Source organism: Cololabis saira, chromosome 12 (assembly GCF_033807715.1).
Source record: "Cololabis saira isolate AMF1-May2022 chromosome 12, fColSai1.1, whole genome shotgun sequence".
Taxonomy (NCBI): domain Eukaryota; kingdom Metazoa; phylum Chordata; class Actinopteri; order Beloniformes; family Belonidae; genus Cololabis; species Cololabis saira.
This window is the reverse complement of record NC_084598.1, coordinates 42,222,890-42,241,334: the sequence shown is the minus strand read 5'-3', so window position 1 is coordinate 42,241,334 and position 18,445 is coordinate 42,222,890. Positions and strand designations below refer to the sequence as shown.

General features: G+C 42.9%; 1 protein-coding gene across 1 annotated transcript in view; it reads left to right on the top strand.

Annotated features, from left to right (window-relative positions):
• The window catches only part of prex1 (phosphatidylinositol-3,4,5-trisphosphate-dependent Rac exchange factor 1), a 176,035-nt gene that overhangs the window by 50,393 nt on the left and 107,197 nt on the right, over positions 1 to 18,445 (top strand). The window contains exons 9-10 of the mRNA XM_061734902.1: positions 4,127 to 4,276; positions 15,515 to 15,662. Coding sequence (XP_061590886.1) covers positions 4,127 to 4,276; positions 15,515 to 15,662 — 298 coding nt within the window. The remainder of the gene's footprint in view (positions 1 to 4,126; positions 4,277 to 15,514; positions 15,663 to 18,445) is intronic.

Genomic DNA, 18,445 nt, shown 5'->3' with positions numbered 1-18,445 from the left:
AAGTGATCAAAATTAATATCCTGCATTTTTTGTTATGTAGTTGTAAATTATATGTGTCATTTAATAAATATAAACTACTGCTTAAATCAAATGTTTTGTCCAGGATTAGTTGTGTTAGGGAATGAATTGAATTCCAATCATTTTGTAAGCGGTCACTAGGGATGGGCGGTATGGACTAAAAAATGTATCACGATAATTTCTGGCATTTATCCTGATAACGATAAAAATGATGATAAAAAAAATACCAATTCAACTCCCCTTTACTGTAAATCTATTAGATCTGCCATGTTTGTTACACAAAAAACTCATCAACTGGAATCTTTCTTTCTTTCTTTCTTTCTTTCTTTCTTTCTTTCTTTCTTTCTTTCTTTCTTTCTTTCTTTCTTTCTTTCTTTCTTTCTTTCTTTCTTTCTTTCTTTCTTTCTTTCTTTCTTTCTTTCTTTCTTTCTTTCTTTCTTTCTTTCTTTCTTTCTTTCTTTCTTTCTTTCATCCTTCCTTCCTTAAATCCGGCTTTACACAAAAACATCATCAACGGGAATTTATCGTTTTTACAGTGAGATACAAATTCTTACCGTGGGGAATTTTTTTGACGGTTTATCGTGAACGGTAAAATATCACCCATTCCTAGCGGTCACATTCCCAGAACAAATGCATAAATGTCCCCTCCATCTTTTTACATCATGTTTTTTTTTTAAACATTTGCTTCATTTAAATATCACAGAAAATCTGCATTCAGTGTTCTTTTTTTTTTTCATTAAACCGTTGATTGGATATGAGTCAGGTTGTTGACAGTTTGGGTGGAGTGTCTTACGAGGACAGAGTTTCACACAGGATGTTTCCTGCAACTTTCTGTACCACCTGTTTGTGTCGGTGGCTGATACCAACCTGAGGTGCAGAGCCGGCTCTGGAGGAGGTGTCGCTGCGCTCGGGCCCGGCCCGGGCTGAGATAACAGAGATGAAGAGCTGATCTGTGCTCAAAGTGGTGCAGCTGTCACTCGCACCACGTTGTTATTGTGGTTTTGCTGCGAGGCTTCGCTCGGTGCACGCCGTCCGCTTGTACAGAAACACTTGGTCTTCCTCTCCCCCCCACATGTTTCCTCTTTTTTTTTTTTTTTTCTGTCCTCTCTGCTGCCAGAATATTTCTGCAAGCTCACATGACCTTTTTTTTGTTTCTGCACGGTGGCTGCTGGCTGTCACATTTAGGCTGCCGGAGGGCAAACCACGGAGAAAAACATGCCTCATTTGCAGAATTAAGGGGTCCCACGTTAGGAACACATACGAACTCTCAGAGTGAGAACTGTGAAACAAGGGAGGGTTGAAAACACAACTGAAAACAGAGATAGGGCTGGGGATCGATTCAAATGTCAAGAATCAATTCGATTCCGATTCTTAAGATTCAGAATCGATTATCAAGATTTGATTCGATTCAATTCCGATATTGATTTGGGTTATTGTTATTAAAACTGTTTTTTCAGCTGTTGCATGAATGATATGACTGTAGTTCTGCAACATGTTATTACTAGTATTATATTGAGATTAAATAGCAAGTATTGCAGCTAATGATGCTGTAAGGACCAATCAGCTCCCAGAATGCTGATAGAACTGCTTTCAGAAACATCGTGGGTCAGAATTACCAAACAGATCCAGGGAGGAAACAGAGACGGATGAAATCGGTTTTATTTTTTCCCAAATTCCGTTTTTATTTGTTCCATTTTCGGTCTATTTTGGTTTTTAATGTTTGAGCATTTGGTTTTTTAGCATTTTTTGCAAATGTAACCCCAAGACAGTATATAAAGTAATGAAATATAGACAATGTATGCAATTATAACCTAACACTTTAATGTTTTCATACCTTTAAACATATTTAAAGGCCAATATTTAAAGGCCAACAAAACATTCCTTTTTTGGGAATAAACAAAAAAATAACCAAAAGTTGTAATGTAATGATGAAAAAAAAACATAAATAAATAAAAGAAAAAAAATAAAAGAAAAAAAATAATAAAATAAAATGAAAAAAAAAATCGATCTTTAGACATATGAATCGATTTTTAGGAAATAATATGAGAATCGATTTAGAATTGGGAAATCGATTTTTTCAACACAGGCCTAGTCCCCCATTAGAAACCCTTACAAACTCTCAGAGTGAAAACTGTGAAACAAGGGAGGGTTGAAAACACAACTGAAAACAGAGAGATCTGAAGCTACAAAAATGAGCACTCATTGTGAATAATTGTGTAGAAACGTATCCGACTGTCGTCCTCACTGATTCACGCAGCTCGCCACATCCTGGCACGCGCCTCCACGAACGTTCACCGGGATCACACTTTTCCATCCCGGCGGATGAAAAGGAGACTCAACACATTTGTACAACATGTCTCATCAGAGTTTCCTGCGCTCCCCGCGGACCCAGAAGTATCAGCTCTATTTATATGACCTCTGAGCAGCAGACTAATGCAGCACATTACCAGCGGACATTCATTATTCAGCGCCCGCTCACCTACAGCAGAGCATGATGGAACGGGAGAGGGTTTGTGGAGTCAGTGAGTTTTACTGTACTAAAGCGCATCCCGCTTCCCCTTTTAATTAGCTTTAAAAACACATTTCAACATGCAGATTCTCCTCAGACACTTCTTTGACGTTATCAATGACGGTATCTTCTCTGTTTCAAATATTTTTATTGAACAAATAATTTTCAATTGCAACAGTTTTAGACATATAATCGTTTTTTTTGGGGTTTTTTTTTACACAAAAAAGAACAATTACGAGTACCGGTATTAGGGCCAAACTAAGACAAAAAACAAAAAATAAAGTCATAATAATATTAGAATAAATTAGTAACATTACGAGAATAAAGTCATAATGTTGCGAGAATAAAGTCGTAACATTATGAGTAGTAGTAGTAATAGTAAAAATAATAATAATAAAAAAAAAACTCACAAAAAAAGGGAGCAAAGTACAGTTGGACTTGATTGTGTGTAAAGGAAAAATAAATTCTACAAATCTCTAAACCGAGCTGTGAGAGTAACTCCTGAGGAAACAAAACATGAAAAAATAAAGGGAAAACAAAAAGCCAAACCGAAAGCCAAGTCACACAAAATAACCACCCATTCTCCCTCCCATATCCACCCACAGACTGCACAGGTCAGTTTCCTTTAAGAAAAGAGATTAAAGGATGCCAAATCTTTTCAAACTCTGGTAGTTTGTCATTAACAGTGAATCTTATTTTCTCCAGGTGGAGTGTATCTGTCAGTTCAGTAATCCATAACTTCAATGAGGGAATATCTTTACCTTTCCAGAATTGCAGGATAAGTTTTTTTGCCGTTATCAAAGAGTATGATATTATGACGGAGTATTAGGGCCAAACAAAGACAAAAAAAAAAATGGAAATTACGTGAATAAAGTCGTAAAATTACGAGAATAAAGTCGTAAAATTACGAGAATAAAGTCATAATATTACAACTTTATTCTCGCAACATTAGGTTTTGACTTTATTCTCATAATATTACAACTTTATTCTCGCAACAATATGACTTTATTCTTGTAATTGTACGACTTTATTTTCATAAATTACGACTATATTCTCGTAATATTACGACTTTATTCTCGCAACAATATGACTTTATTCTTGTAATTGTACGACTTTATTTTCATAATATTACGACTTTATTCTCGTAATATTACGACTTTATTCTCGTAATATTACGACTTTATTCTCGTAATATTACGACTTTATTCTCGTAATATAACAACTTTATTCTCTCAACATTAGGTTTTGACTTTATTCTCGTAATTTTACGACTTTATTCTCGTAATTTCCAATTTTTTTTTGTCTTAGTTTGGCCCTAATACTCCGTCGTATGGTATAAGCCTGAGTTTTGCGGGATCTATATTTCCCATTCGATGAGGAATTCCAAAAATAATAAGAAATGGGTGACGGTATCTTCTCAAGTGTGATTTTATCTCATTAGATCCTTTACTTACGACTGAAGCTGGTGTTTAGATCGCCAAGGCCCATGTGGCTTTTTGTAAAAAAGAAAAGAAAAAATAATGCGTGACTAAAGTTTCCCACTAGTATTAAAGTGCCCATCGTTATATTTTATGTTGACGTCATTCTTTTCTTTCCCAGCCGACTACCACAGCAACAACTACACGGTGACTAATGGCTGGAAGATCCACAACACGGCGAAAAACAAGTGGTTCGTCTGCATGGCTAAAAACGCCGAGGACAAGCAGAAGTGGCTGGACGCCATCCTGCGGGAGCGGGAGCAGAGAGAGAGTAAGTGATACCCTTTAAAGGCCATTTCTTTTAATGGCGCTTCTTGTGTTCTCCAGTCTCTCCTGGCACCGCATTTCAACACCAAAGAGGTTTTAAATGAAACCTACAGGGTCTTGGACAAGTTTAGTGTATGAAATCTGTTTTATTTGGACCTGAAAGATTTAATTTTTTAGGTTTTATCTCCGTCTAGGGTGCTAGAGTCTTTCAAATGTACTTAGCAGGTGGGATGAAAAATATTTAATAGATAAAATTACAGTGACATGCAATAGTTTTTATTATTCCACCTGCGCTCAGATTAAGTGCATACTTGACTGTGATCTCAGTTGTGGCACAAACAAAGTAGGAGTTTGGTCCTCGCTGATTGAAGTAAGTCAGATGTTTTATTTCTTCTCTTTTCTTGGTCAGAGTTGGACTCTCGGGGCTGCTCTTTGTCACATGTTCTGTTCATAACTTTATAGATAGATTATCCAGCTGTTGTCCACGGATGGACGGGTTCCAGTTTGTTAGTCTTCATCTCTGCTTTTTGCAGATGTGAAGGAGAAGATGATCACTTTTTATTTTAAAATCAACACCATGTAAAGAATCAGTATTACGCAGTTTATGAGTTGTATTTCCAACATCCATCTATGACGGGGGTCGGCAACCCGCGGCTCTAGAGCCGCATGCAGCTCTTTAGCTCTGCCCTAGTGGCTCCTGGAGCTTTTAAAAAAATGTTTGATCTTTTTTTTCCTTTTTTTCAACTTTTTTTCCTTTCTTCTTTTTTTCCTTTTCTCAACATTTTGACTTTTTTCTCTAAATTTTGACTTTTTTCTCTAAATTTTTCTTTTTTTCTTGACATTTGACTTTTTTCTCAACATTTTACTTTTTTCTCGAAATGTTGACTTTTTTCTCGACATTTCGACCTTTTTCTCAACATTTGACTTTTTTCTCAACATTTGACTTTTTTTATCGACATTTCAACTTTTTTCTCGACATTTCGACTTTTTTTCTCGACATTTCAACTTTTTTCTCGACATTTCGACTTTTTTCTTGAAGTGCATAATGAAAAAAAAATCTTCCCCCAGTTCTAACTAACATAGATACATGCAGCATGTGTTCCCTTTTTTCTCGACATTTTGCCTTTTGCCTTCATTCTAAGGCTGATACAAGACTTTTAATTGTTTGCGGCTCCAGACATATTTGTTTTTTGTGTTTTTGGTCCAATATGGCTCTAAAACATTTTGGGTTTCCGACCCCTGATCTAGGACAAGGACAGTTCTACAGTTCTGCCCATCATTGCTCTAGTTTCAGTCTTGGTACCACGGCTTCGCATAAGTGGGATGGACAGTTTTCCTGGTCGCCTTTTCCATCTTAGGATAATCTGATCCATGGTATCAGATGGTGCGTAGACGTAAATGCTCACAGATACAGACACCCTCAGAAGCATCTGCAAGCATTTCCAATACTGTTATTGGTACTGCAAGAACTGCAGAGAAGGTGCAGGAAGCTGCTCCGTTTGGGAGAGATCTGGAAGAGAACTCTGAGGAGGTTTGGGTATTTGGTTAGGACGTGTCGTAAATGCTTTTCTCAATATATCCAACCGGTTCTAAGGCCATGTTTCCACATAGCCGGGTATTTACAAAAACGGATATTTCCCTCTCTACGTTTTGAAAAATATCCTTGTTTACACGAACCCGCATAACTAGCTGTTAAGGTGCTATAAGCAGCCAAACCTACAGAGGGCAGTGTAACGAGAAGATAAAGTCATGCTAGCCAATCAGAATCCTGGAAAAAAACATTGACAAATGACACGTGTGAAACCTGAATAATATGGTTCCGCGTTAAATCGGCGGCGTAGCCTACGTACGGTGCGCGTCGCCGCGTACCCTACGCAGTAGGCTCTGCGTTGGTGTAACGCGGAACCATAAATCAGCCTGGACTGCCAGTTACTTCCAAGACGGAACAAGAGTCTTTCGTTTGGAGTGACAGAGAAGTGGAGTTAATTTTAAGTGTGATTTTAGAATATAAAACAAGTAAAATACAAGAAAATATTGACGGTGGCCAAACAAATTGTAAACACAGGTCGCACAAATGATGCTGGTGACGTTTTTGTCACATAATGTGACGTTCTGAAGCCCAAATCTCTGTTTCCCTCCGTTTACAAGCGAACGTGAAGATGGAGTTTTTGAAAATCTCCACTCTGGCCGGAGTTTTCAGAAATGATGGTTTTTGGTGACTTTGAGCTTCGTTTTCGTGTAAACGAACGGCCAAAACGCATGAAAACATGTACATGAAAATAAGGAAGGAACTCAGATAAGTAAAGTTTAATAGATGGATGAATGAGCACTTGTTCAATCTATATGGTTTGGCCACTTTACTCATGAACACGATGATGTCACTATCACCTCAGGTGACACAGTAACAACCGTGCATGTACTTTTGACCTGGAACAGTGTCTGCGGTCCTGCAGCCACGTCCCACCTTGAACCAGCTCCCTGCCTCTGTTTATTAAACACAAGCTTAGTTGACATGACACTTTTTTTTTTTCTGGTCCATGTGCTTCACCCGAGCTGCAGACGCTGCTGCAACAATCCATTTCTCACATGCCGAAAGAAAGGTGGGATGTTTGGCTAATCAATATCTTTGTTGTGCAGTGACTGTGAAATGAAATGTCTTGTTTGAGAACGACAGCAAAATGCTAAAGACGGGATCTTCGTCAAATGCTCAAAATAGAAAAGCATTCACTTGTCGAAGCAAGTGAAGCGTGGTTCCATCAGCGACTTCTGCCGGAATTAATTTGGATCTATTTTTACCGTCGTAAATGTGTCTTTGTCCTCCTCAGACCAGAGGACGTTTTTCAAGCATATTACGGAAGGATAAAATTCATGTAGTTCAATTCAATTTTATTTATATAGCGTCTAATTCAACAGATGTTGTCTCTAGACGCTTTCCAGAGATCTAGAACATGAACATAAACATAAATATCATTTTAAATATAAATATAATCCCCCGAGCAATTATTACATAAACAATGGCAGGTAAAAACTCCCATAGTGGGAGAAAAACCTTAAGCCAAACAGTGGCAAGAAAAACTCCCCTTTAGGAGGAAGAAACCTGGACCAGGACCTGGATCATAAGGGGGGACCCTCCTGCCGAGGGCCAGACTGGGGGAGTCGGGGACGTCAGCACACAGCAGACATCCACATAGGCAGGTGGAAGCAGCAACGGGATGGGGGGGGGGGGGGACCACAGGCCAGAACGCAGCTCCTGAGGCTCCGGCCTGCAAACATGCACAAAAAAGAGAAAAGGGGGGGCCAGCACAAGAAACTACAGGAGCGATGGACAGAAACGATAGCTATGATACATTTATAATGAATAAAAATGGTAATGGAGAAGAGAGGAGAAAAAGGGTGAGAGGCACCGCCCAGTGGATCATGTCAGTCCCCCCTGCAGCATAAGTCTATAGCAGCATATTTACCGCAGAGCTATATTTGAGACTAACTATTATAGTCTTGTTCTATAGCTGCAACTATAACTACTGACTCTAACACACTAGAGTTTACACTACCTAGAGATTTACCAACACCAGCTAGAGGTTTACTAAACACTAACTATAGGCTTTACTAAACAGAAAGGTTTTAAGTTTAGTTTTAAAGGTGGAGGTGGTGTCAGCCTCCTTAACCCAGATTGGAAGTTGGTTCCATAGTAGTGGTGCCTGATAGCAGAACGCCCGCCCTCCAAATCTACATTTGGATACTCTAGGAACTACGAGTAAACCTGCACTCTGAGAATGGAGAGCTCTGCCAGGAACATAAGGCACTATCATGTCTTGTAAATACTGCGGAGCTAAGCCGTTTTGGGCTTTATATGCAAGTTATAAGATTTTAAATTGGATTCTGAATTTTACAGGCCAATGGAGCGACGCTAACACTGGAGAGACGTGGTCTCTCCTGCTGATTCCTGTCAGTACTTTTGCTGCTGCATTAGTCCACTTCATTCATTCGCTGCTGCTGAGTCGTGTTGCAAATTGATATCCTTGTTGCTCCTTTAGTTGTTGTTTTTTTTCTTTCTTTCAACTTAAACATTGTTTTTGCCTCCAGTGTATGTTCCCTCCCGCTCCACCTCCACCATCTGTCCTTATAATATTCTCAGTCAGATTTGTGGTGCCACAATAAAAAGGCACCTGATAGCGCTGATGGCTCAAAAACAAAAATCTGTCCCCAGATCTATCGGACCAGCGTTTGAACGCACACAGAGCTTATTAGCAGGGGGCTAATTGTCAACATAAATATTAGTTTTTGCTAAATTACATTTGCTATCGCAATGTTTTGTAAGTTAATGTTTGCGGCTAAGTTTGATCCCCTGATGAAAGCGTTGGAGAGCACAGATAAGTACGAGGGAGCGTGTTGCAGCTTCTGGTGTTCAGTTTCAACCCGGCGGAAATCGACCTGAGGCTAACAGATGCCAGATCAGTCACGGTGCCCAGTTTCCCCTCTCTCCCCTCCTCTATTACCCTCTCTACATCTTACTTCACTCCCAGCGTGCTTACCTTGCTCTACCGTTTCTTTACCCCCGTCTAGACGGGCAATAACGTGGTTTTTCTGCCATAAATCCCGGCGGTGAGTCGTGTTCCCTCATAGCCCTGCGTGCGTGCGCGGCCCCGCCCCTCCCGACAGACCCGCATTGTTCACAAACCGCCCGCTCCGAGGTGTTGAGTGTTATCGCCTTTTTTTTAAGGAAGTAAAGGAGAAACACATGGGTCAGATAATCTGTTTTTTTATTTTTTTTATCCGTGCCAGTGAGTGCGGGACGATGAGCGGCAGCTTCAGACGAGGCTTGACAGCTGGACCAGAAGCTGCGGGGGCCTCTGCAGCCCGGCCGGCCGCGCCTGTTGTTCAATGACACTCATTGTTTAAATCTACTCCAGCTGCTGCCAAATGTAATGGAACCCCCACCTCCACCTCCGTCCACCAGCGGAGCTCCCCAAAGACCCACGGAGAAAATTGCTTTTGAATATAAGTCGTGTTACTTATCGAGTAGTTTGTCCCGACGTCGTCCCTTTCAAGTCGCTCCCACTCCATCACTCAACTTTCTGCCTTCAGACGGTTTCTGTGCACAAAAGATTTATAACTTACTTGTTGTTGGGTTTATTTTCTTTATTGGTTCAATGCAGCAGTTATTGCACTGGAAAAACTCCAAATCTTACCAGGAATATTTATTTTATTTATTTATTTCTAGTTAAAATGTCTCATTACACTTAAAACAAGAGTCATTACCAGAAAAATAACTTATTTGACAATTTTCACCTTTTTCAAGTAAATGTTCACTTGAAATAAGTAGAAAAATCTGCCAGTGGGACAAGATTTATCTTCTCATTACAAGCAAAAAAATATTGTTCCACTGGCAGATTTTTCTACTTATTTCAAGTGAAAATCTACTTGAAACAGGTGAAAATTGTTGTTTTTTTCCAGTGATGAGTCTTGTTTTAAAGGAGCATGAGGCAGGATTGAGGCAGGATTTATGAAAAAAATTTGTATATGTTTTAAGTTTTCTAGTAATAATGTCAGATGAAGCGTTCCAAACCCAAAAGAATGATTCCTCTAGTGTATCTCTCCGTTGCCTTGAACAGGCTGTGTGCTGCAAAATGTGCTGCAATTCGGACTCCGAATTTCCCGCGCTGGGCTGCGGATGTGACGTCACATGACGCTGCATGCACGTTCTCCCCGTTCTCCCGTGCCGGCTTCGCTGTTGGCTGCAGTACCCACAACGGCCGTCGTGGTGAAGGGTGGCGCTAGAGAGTCTCATTTCTTAAAATGAGCCTCATGCTCCTTTAAGTGTAATGAGATTTTTTTGACTAAAACTGAGACATTTTATCTAGAAATGTGACAAATATTCCTGTTTTTGCAGTGTGAGTAACAAAAGTTATTAAAAAGTACATAAAAACTTAAATTAACAGTGCAAAGAGAATTGTAGGTAAAATTAACTTTGACACTAAATTCTTCTATTTAATCAAAGGAAATAAAGGATTGCTGTTTAATTCTTCAGGGTTTCTATACGTTTTGAAAAAACCTGGAAAAGTCATGGAATTTGAAAATGTCATTTTCAAGGCCTGGAAAAGTTTTGGAAACATAAGTTCACCCCAAAAGTTTTGGAAAAGTCCTGGAATTTATTTTTCTCACTTAATGATAACATTTAGTAATAACAGCCTATAAGGTAGATTTAAAATTGATCAATAAATATTTCGTATAGAAAAGTCTTGCGCGTTCCTAGCATCTTACGCATCATGCAGATCAGTTATTATTACAGTTATTACAGTTATATTAGATTACTATACTACATATACTACAACATATTGCTGGTATATCAGTGTTTATTTTGTATAAAACCATAATTGTCATTAGATCTCCACTGTGGAGCCTTTTTACGTAGTTTTATTCCTATATTTCATTCATACATTGGTGTTTTAGAGGTCATGTATAGTCATGGAAACTTGCTGCCAAGTCATGAGAAAGTCATGGAAATTTGTTGGTTAAAATGTGTATGAACCCTGATTCTTTCATCTTAAACGTTTTTGTCAGCTTCTGTAAACCAATACCTCAAAAACTAAGACTAAACTAATACTGACCAATTTTTCAAAACGTATAAAAAAACGAATACTGACGCTCTTGTTAAAGTAAAACCTCTTCAGCTTTGGTCTACCTCTTAATATTGAAGTGACGTGGCGTTACATGGCAAGAGGTAAACGATGTGTGGAGCTGGGGGGGAATCCAGGAGGAGACGCACGGAAAGGAAGCAAAAACAGTGATGTTTTGTTTTATAGTGTCTGACAAAGTTGAATCCTGCAAGTGGTCGGCGTGTGAAGAGACGGATCCAACCGAGTTCCGTCTGCCGTGCCGCCAGAATGCTTCCAAATCAAATAAAACAAGCGGCTCTATTGTCAAGACAAAAAAAATCAAATGAAAAACTGGAAGCAATTGAAAGAGCGTGAGTCATCAAGTGCCCACGTGCACGTGAAGAGATTTGCCCCGGGAAGTCGGAGGAAACGGCTGACATGAAGGAGTCTCAAGACACCGGCCGTTCCTCTTCCTGTCCTGTCATTTTAAAATAGGGAACGTGCAGAAAAAAACAGCAGGATCATCAGAACCGGACTCATAAGGGATGAAGGATGCATTTGATTTTATTTTTATTGTATCAGATCACTTCATAGTGCTATGTATAAGAGAGTAAAGAAATGAAGTTCTTCATTTTTTGCCTTGCAGCCTGTAGAAAACCCCAGTACCAGGATCCAAAGTGACTGTGTCATCAGGTTGTACTGTAGCAGGGCGAGTGCTACGGGGGCCCGACCGACAGGATTGAGAGGACACGGAGTTTTCGTGCAGAACCCTTTATTAGACCAGATCACCGCCACACGTGCACAAGCACAGCATCCAACACATCCGCATACCAGTGACCCCTTGCTGCTGTCCAGCTCTGCCTTATAAGGCAGGCAGGGTGGAGAGAACCAGCCACTCAGGCGGATGGGACACAGGTGCGTGTGTCCCATCAACCTCTCCACCCTGCCACACACCCCCAACGCCAACCTCGCGCCGGGGTCCGTCCGGCCGAGCCTATTCCCCCCCCCCCGCCCCCTCGGAGCGGGAGAGGAAGCTCGGAACCCCCCGGGCCTTCCTGGTCGGGAGGCCGCCCTCGGCGCCGGGCCGACCAGAGGGAACGGTCGGGGGGTCGTCCCCGGCGCCGGCCCAACAGCAGAGAAAGCCGCTCTCGGGGCCGGGCTCATGGTGGCCTCGGGCCAAACGGTGCCTCCAGGACCGCCTCCTCCTTGACACCCTGCTCTGGCCGCTGGTCCGGCCCCGTCTCCGCGGGCCTCGCTGGCGACTCCGACTCCGCCTCCGCAGCCGCCTCCGTCCCAGGAGCCGTCGCCTGGCGGCCTGCAGCCACTGCCTCCCGGCCGGTCGGCTGCAGCCCCGCCAGCGCTGCCGCGGCGAACCTCAGGCGTGGCGCAGGGGTGGGTCGGTCTGCGGGCATCAGCGCTGCCAGCGCAGCGAGCTGCTGCTCGCCCTGGTCCTGGAGCAGGCGGCGTGTCCAGGGCCCGCTCCGTGCCTCCCATCCCATCGGGCCCCACGTTGGGCGCCAGTGTAGCAGGGCGAGTGCTACGGGGGCCCGACCGACAGGACAGAGAGGACACGAGGTTTCAGTGCAAGAACTCTTTATTTACTAGATTCACCGCCACACGTGCACAAGCAACTTCTCCCACAGCCCCCCTTTGCTGCTGTGCAGCCACGCCTTATCAAGGCAGGCAGGGTGGAGAGGTTGATGGGACACACCTGTGACCCATCACCTGAGGGATTGCTGCTCCTCCACCCTGCCACATGTACTTACTGACAGGCAGAGGTGTCAAGTAACGAAGTACAAATACTTAGTTACCTTACTTAAGTAGAAATTTTGGTTATCTATACTTCACTGGAGTAATTATTTTTCAGACGACTTTTTACTTTTACTCCTTACCTTTTCACGCAATTATCTGTACTTTTTACTCCTTACATTTTAAAAACAGCCTCGTTACTCTATTTCATTTTGGCCTTTAAATAAAAACTATCCAGTTAAATTGCTCCATCCGGATAGAGTGAATTTGGTTGTGGTTGTTTCAGATGTTCTTGTCCTTGTCTTGTATCTATACTTCTACCTGAGTAATGAATGTGAATACTTTTGACACCTCTGCTGACAGGGAATTAATCAGTTTCTTAGCATTTATATCGTTCATGTATTTGGTGTAAGTCATGGATTCGTTATTCTCCGTCAGCTATAGAAACCAGTGCTCCCAGTCCCCGAGCTGGTGCGTTGGGCCCCGGAGGGCGAGCCCGAGACCTTTGTCACCTCGCCAAGATCCAAGAGCAGATTAGTTTTCTCCTCGTCTTCCTCATGTTTCACACATGTATAATATGAACTTCATCAAACGTCATGAGTTGTAAAAGCGAGCGCTCGGTCTCGGGTTTAGAAGCTTGATCTGCCGCTGGATAACGCTAAGCAGATTAGGCAGACTAGAGTCAGAAAGTCCCACCGTGCAGTTGAGAAGGTCATCAAAGCCTTCGGCGGGGTTAAACGGATCAAACGCTCAAGTGCGGGGCAAACGTTCCGCTTTACAGTAGAGGAATAAAAGTGAACACATCAACACTGAAAGAAGATGAAAATCAGCCGCTTTTGTGACCTCGGCGTGGTCTCCAGAGCTGAGCAGATTAACATCTGTGCTTGTTGCAGAAGCTTGTGGCAGAGCAGAGCCGCCGCGCTTTGTTCCCATCGACAAACCATCTGCACAACACCAGAGCATGACCGGGCGATCCGGGCAAAGGCCCCGCTCTGTCTCCTCTCAACGCGCCGCCAAGGCACTTTCATTTCTCCTCCGATGCGTTCGGGTAGCCTTGGAAAGCACGTGGAAATCTCTGAATCTGCTTTATTTTTCTTGGCTGAGGTTGTGTTTGCACATTCATTTCCCTTCCTACATTTTTTTAAATCAACTCTCACCCCAACAAAGTCTCTCCCTCTCTCTCTCTCTCTTCTTCCGCTGATGGTAACTGCTGTAAGGATGTGTCCCAATACTCCCCCTCGCCCTCGTTTTGATCCCTCCCCCTAGATTTTGTGCGTTCCCGTGAGGGTAGTGGTGTCCCAATTCCTCTTTTCACCTAGGGGGAGTGGGCATAACGAGGGGGAGTGGCTATGAATAGCCCCTTCACAGCGAGTGTTTTCAGATGCACCCTAGTTTGATCTAGGGACCATAAAATTACCCAGAATGCTTTTCGTCGTCATTAGCGGACTGAATCCAAAAAAAAAACATGGCGGACATTTCTTATTTTTTAGTGAATAAAATCAATATTTTGAGTTAGTTTCTGCATAAAAATGAGTTTTGATTACATTTCTAGCGAGAAATATATGTTTTACTTTCATAATATTCACTCAGTGAATGTACATTATCACTTTTTTGTCTGTTGTTCGCGAAGATCGCGCTGGAATAAAGGCTGTTAAGTTACGCCGTAGGCTACGTAACCTACGCCGTAGGCTACGTAAGCTACGCCGTAGGCTACGTAAGCTACGCCGTAGGCTACGTAACCTACGCCGTAGACTACGTAAGCTATGCCGTAGGCTACGTAACCTACGCCGTAGACTACGTAACCTACGCCGTAGACTACGTAACCTACGGCGTAGGCTACGTAAGCTATGCCGTAGGCTACGTAACCTACGCCGTAGACTACGTAACCTACGGCGTAGGCTACGTAACCTACGCCGTAGGCTACGTAACCTACGCCGTAGGCTCTGCGTCGATTTGACTCGCCGACCGAGGGCAAACATCATTTGCAGACTCGTCTCAGATTGTGACCGAGGGAGCAAGCATTTTTTTGTGAGAAATAGAGAGAAATAATCCTGTGACTCGTCAGATTTGTTTTGGATGTTTCTGATATAATAGTTTTCAGAAACCACAAAGCTGTTATCTGGGTAATTTACACACTTTCAGATAAAGCTGAAGTGAAGATAGCGGAGCTGTTTTATGGTTCCGTGTTAAATCGACGCAGAGCCTACGGCGTAGGTTACGCCGTAACCTACGCCGTAGGGTTTAACGCGGACCCATAAACTCCGGAGCCGGCAGGCAGAAATCTCCAAATTTTCGGAGCAAATTTCTTAACAGGCGTAGCTACAACTGTTAGATTTCATCTATTAAACCAACATTTATCTTCCTAAATGATTTATTTCAGCCAGCGTAATTCTCAACAGAGCTGCAGGTTTCTCTCCCGGGACGACGGAGCAGGTTGACCCGGCGATCACGTCTGTTCTCGGTCTGTGAGCTGCTGCTGCTCCCCGGGGCCGGCGGCTCTTCTCATCTCCGAAAACGTCGAGTCAAATTTCTTAACAGGCGTTATTTGGATAAACTGAGCCCAGGTTGGGGATCTTAACGGTTACTTTTACGCCTGAATAAATATAAAAACTTAATAAAGTGCCATATTAACAGGGCTAGAGCTGAAATTTAAACAGCTTTTGGCTCTCAGCTTCCTGATCAGGGTAGGGATGAAAACGAGGGGGAGGGGGAGAATTGGGACAGGCACCTGGGTCAAGTGCCCTAGATCTCAAGTGCCCTAAAATTTCCCCGTTCTTTTTTAGGGGGTAGGGAAGAAAAGTAGGGCGAGTGAAGAAAAGTAGGGGGAGAATTGGGATTGGGCCTAAATGTTAGGAATCCTCTCGGCGCTGACCTGCTTCCGTCTCTGTCGTCCTCAGGTCTCAAGCTGGGGATGGAGCGGGACGCCTACGTGATGATCGCCGAGAAGGGGGAGAAGCTCTACCACATGATGATGACCAAGAGTCGGCACCTGATCAAGGACCGCCGCAAAAAGCTCAGCATCGTGCCCAAGTGCTTCATGGGAAAGTGAGTTCTGTTTTGTTCCTTCAGGTTCCAGGAATGCGAGTGAAACGTTACGCCGTTCACATGGTGATCTTTACAAATCGTTACGTAAGATCAGCAGGCCCCCAAATCCTGGCAAACTGCCTAAACTGTGTCACCCCCGCGTCCTCTGGGCCGTAATGAGGCCCCCCTTCCTCTCACGGGTCACAGAAGGAGCCGAGCTGCAAACACTGACGAGACTCTCACTAGATCAGCGGTCGACAACCCAAAATGTTGAAAGAGCCATATTGGACCAAAAACACAAAAAACAAATATGTCTGGAGCCGCAAAAAATGAAAAGTCTTGTATAAGCCTTAGAATGATTTTTTTTCATTATGCACTTCGAGAAAAAAGTCAAAATTTCGAGAAAAAAGTTGAAATTTCGAGAAAAAAGTTGAAATGCCAAGGTTAATGTTGAAGTACAATCTTGAGAGAAAAGTCGAAATGTCGAGAAAAAAGTCAAAATTTCGAGAAAAAAGTCGAAATGTCAAGGAAAAAGTCAAAATTTCAAGAAAAAAGTCGAATTGTCTAGATTAAAAAGGAAAGGAAAAAGGAAGAAAAAAGGAAGAAAAGAAGAAAAAAGAGGAAAAAAGAAGAAAAAATGAGAAAAAAAGGGAAAAATAAGAAAAAAATGAAAAATGTCGAGATTAATGTTCAAGTACAATCTCGAGAAAAAAGTCAAAATTTCGAGAAAAAAGTCGAAATGTTGAGAAAAAGTCGAAATGTCAAGGAAAAAGTCAAAATTTCGAGAAAAAAGTCGAATTGTCTAGATTAAAAAGGAAAGGAAAAAGGAAGAAAAGAAGAAAAAAGAGGAAAAAAAAGAGGAAAAAAAAGGGAAAAATAAGAAAAAAAGGAAAAAAAAGGTCAAACATTTTTGAAAAAGCTCCTGGAGCCACTAGGGCGGCGCTAAAGAGCTGCGTGCGGCTCTAGAGCCGCGGGTTGCTGATCCCTGCACTAGACCTTCAGCCCAATCCTCGCTTTCATTATCAGTGCGACGCGTAAATAATAAGATACTTGCTTAAGTTTCCCTCGGCTGCTTCTCACAAACGCACGCACGCATCCCAGTGTGTGAAACCCCGAGCAGCAATTAAAATTCTTTCTGGGCCCGTCTTTGGGAAGGAGAAAAAACAAACCAGAAAAGGAGGCTGTGACGGGGACGGCTGACCCGTCTAGAGAGAGAAACCTTCATGTCTGCGTCGCTGCCAACCGGCCTCTCTCAGATCATTAAAGCCGCTGCTTTTCTCTTACGAGGGTAAAAGCAGCGGCTGGTAGCAGTGCATTAGCTGCCGTCGCGTCAGACACACCTCCAGGACATTTAGCCGTTTAATGAGCTGCTCAGGGACGGAACGGCGTTTCTTAGAGACGAGCGTCGGCAGTGTCACATGAAGAAGTCTGGCTGTTCCCCTTTTTTACGAGACGGATCCTTAAACCTTTTGCTTTCGTGTGTATCTTCGTTGCAATGAGAAGAGGGATTCCTACCAGCTTTTGCAGTTTGTTTTCCACTGACGCTCACTTACAAGTAGGAATGGGCCATATATTACCGTTCACGATAAACCGAAGGAAGGAAGGAAGGAAGGAAGGAAGGAAGGAAGGAAGGAAGGAAGGAAGGAAGGAAGGAAGGAAGGAAGGAAGGAAGGAAGGAAGGAAGGAAGGAAGGAAGGAAGGAAGGAAGGAAGGAAGGAAGGAAGGAAGGAAGGAAGGGAGGAAGGGGGGAGGAAGGAAGGAAGGAAGGAAGGAAGGAAGGAAGGAAGGAAGGAAGGAAGGAAGGAAGGAAGGAAGGGAGGGAGGGAGGGAGGGAGGGAGGGAGGGAGGGAGGGAGGGAGGGAGGGAGGGAGGGAGGGAGGGAAGGAAGGAAGGAAGGAAGGAAGGAAGGAAGGAAGGAAGGAAGGAAGGAAGGAAGGAAGGAAGGAAGGAAGGAAGGAAGGAAGGAAGGAAGGAAGGAAGGAAGGAAGGAAGGAAGGAAGGAAGGAAGGAAGGAAGGAAGGAAGGAAGGAAGGAAGGAAGGAAGGAAGGGAGGAAGGAAGGAAGGAAGGAAGGAAGGAAGGAAAGAAAGAAATGAGCCAGGAAGGAAGGAAGGAAATGAGCCAGGAAGGAAGGAAGAAAGATAAATTCCCATTGGTGTAGTATTTAGTATCTTTTAGAGCAGTGTTTTGGCTCCAAAGACTGAATGTGGTGATAGATTTATAGTTACAAAGATGGAGTTGAATTGGTATTTTTTTTATTGTTATCGGATAAATGCCAGAAATTATGGTGATAAATGTTTTAGTCCATACCGCCCATCCCTACTTACAAGTGTCGTCTCCCCGTCTTTGCGTCGGCCTCCATTCTCTCTCTACATCCACTCTCCTTCCGCAACAGTTCCCACTTTTCTCACTTTATCGCTGGTTCATTTCCTGTCCGTGAGTGCACCGGCATTATCTCTCTGCATTTGTGCTGGTGATGATATTAGCGACAGGCGAGCTCTGAGTGGTTATTGCATTAAACAGAAACGCTGACTGCCGGTTTGACGTCACCCGGTTGTGGCGATAGCTTAATCCCATCACGTCTGCCGTCCAACGCTGGGAAACGGCCGGTGTTGGTTTATATTCTCTGACCCGGCCAGAGCACAGCAGCGTCATGATGTTATATTATATTGTCATCCTTTTATTTACTGTTTTTACCTTTTCATAATGTGAGGGAAGAATAAAAACAATGAAATCCGGTTGATTTCCTCCCCGACAGGTCCCGACTAGTTTCCAAACAGGATTGGTTACAAAAATACCAGCACG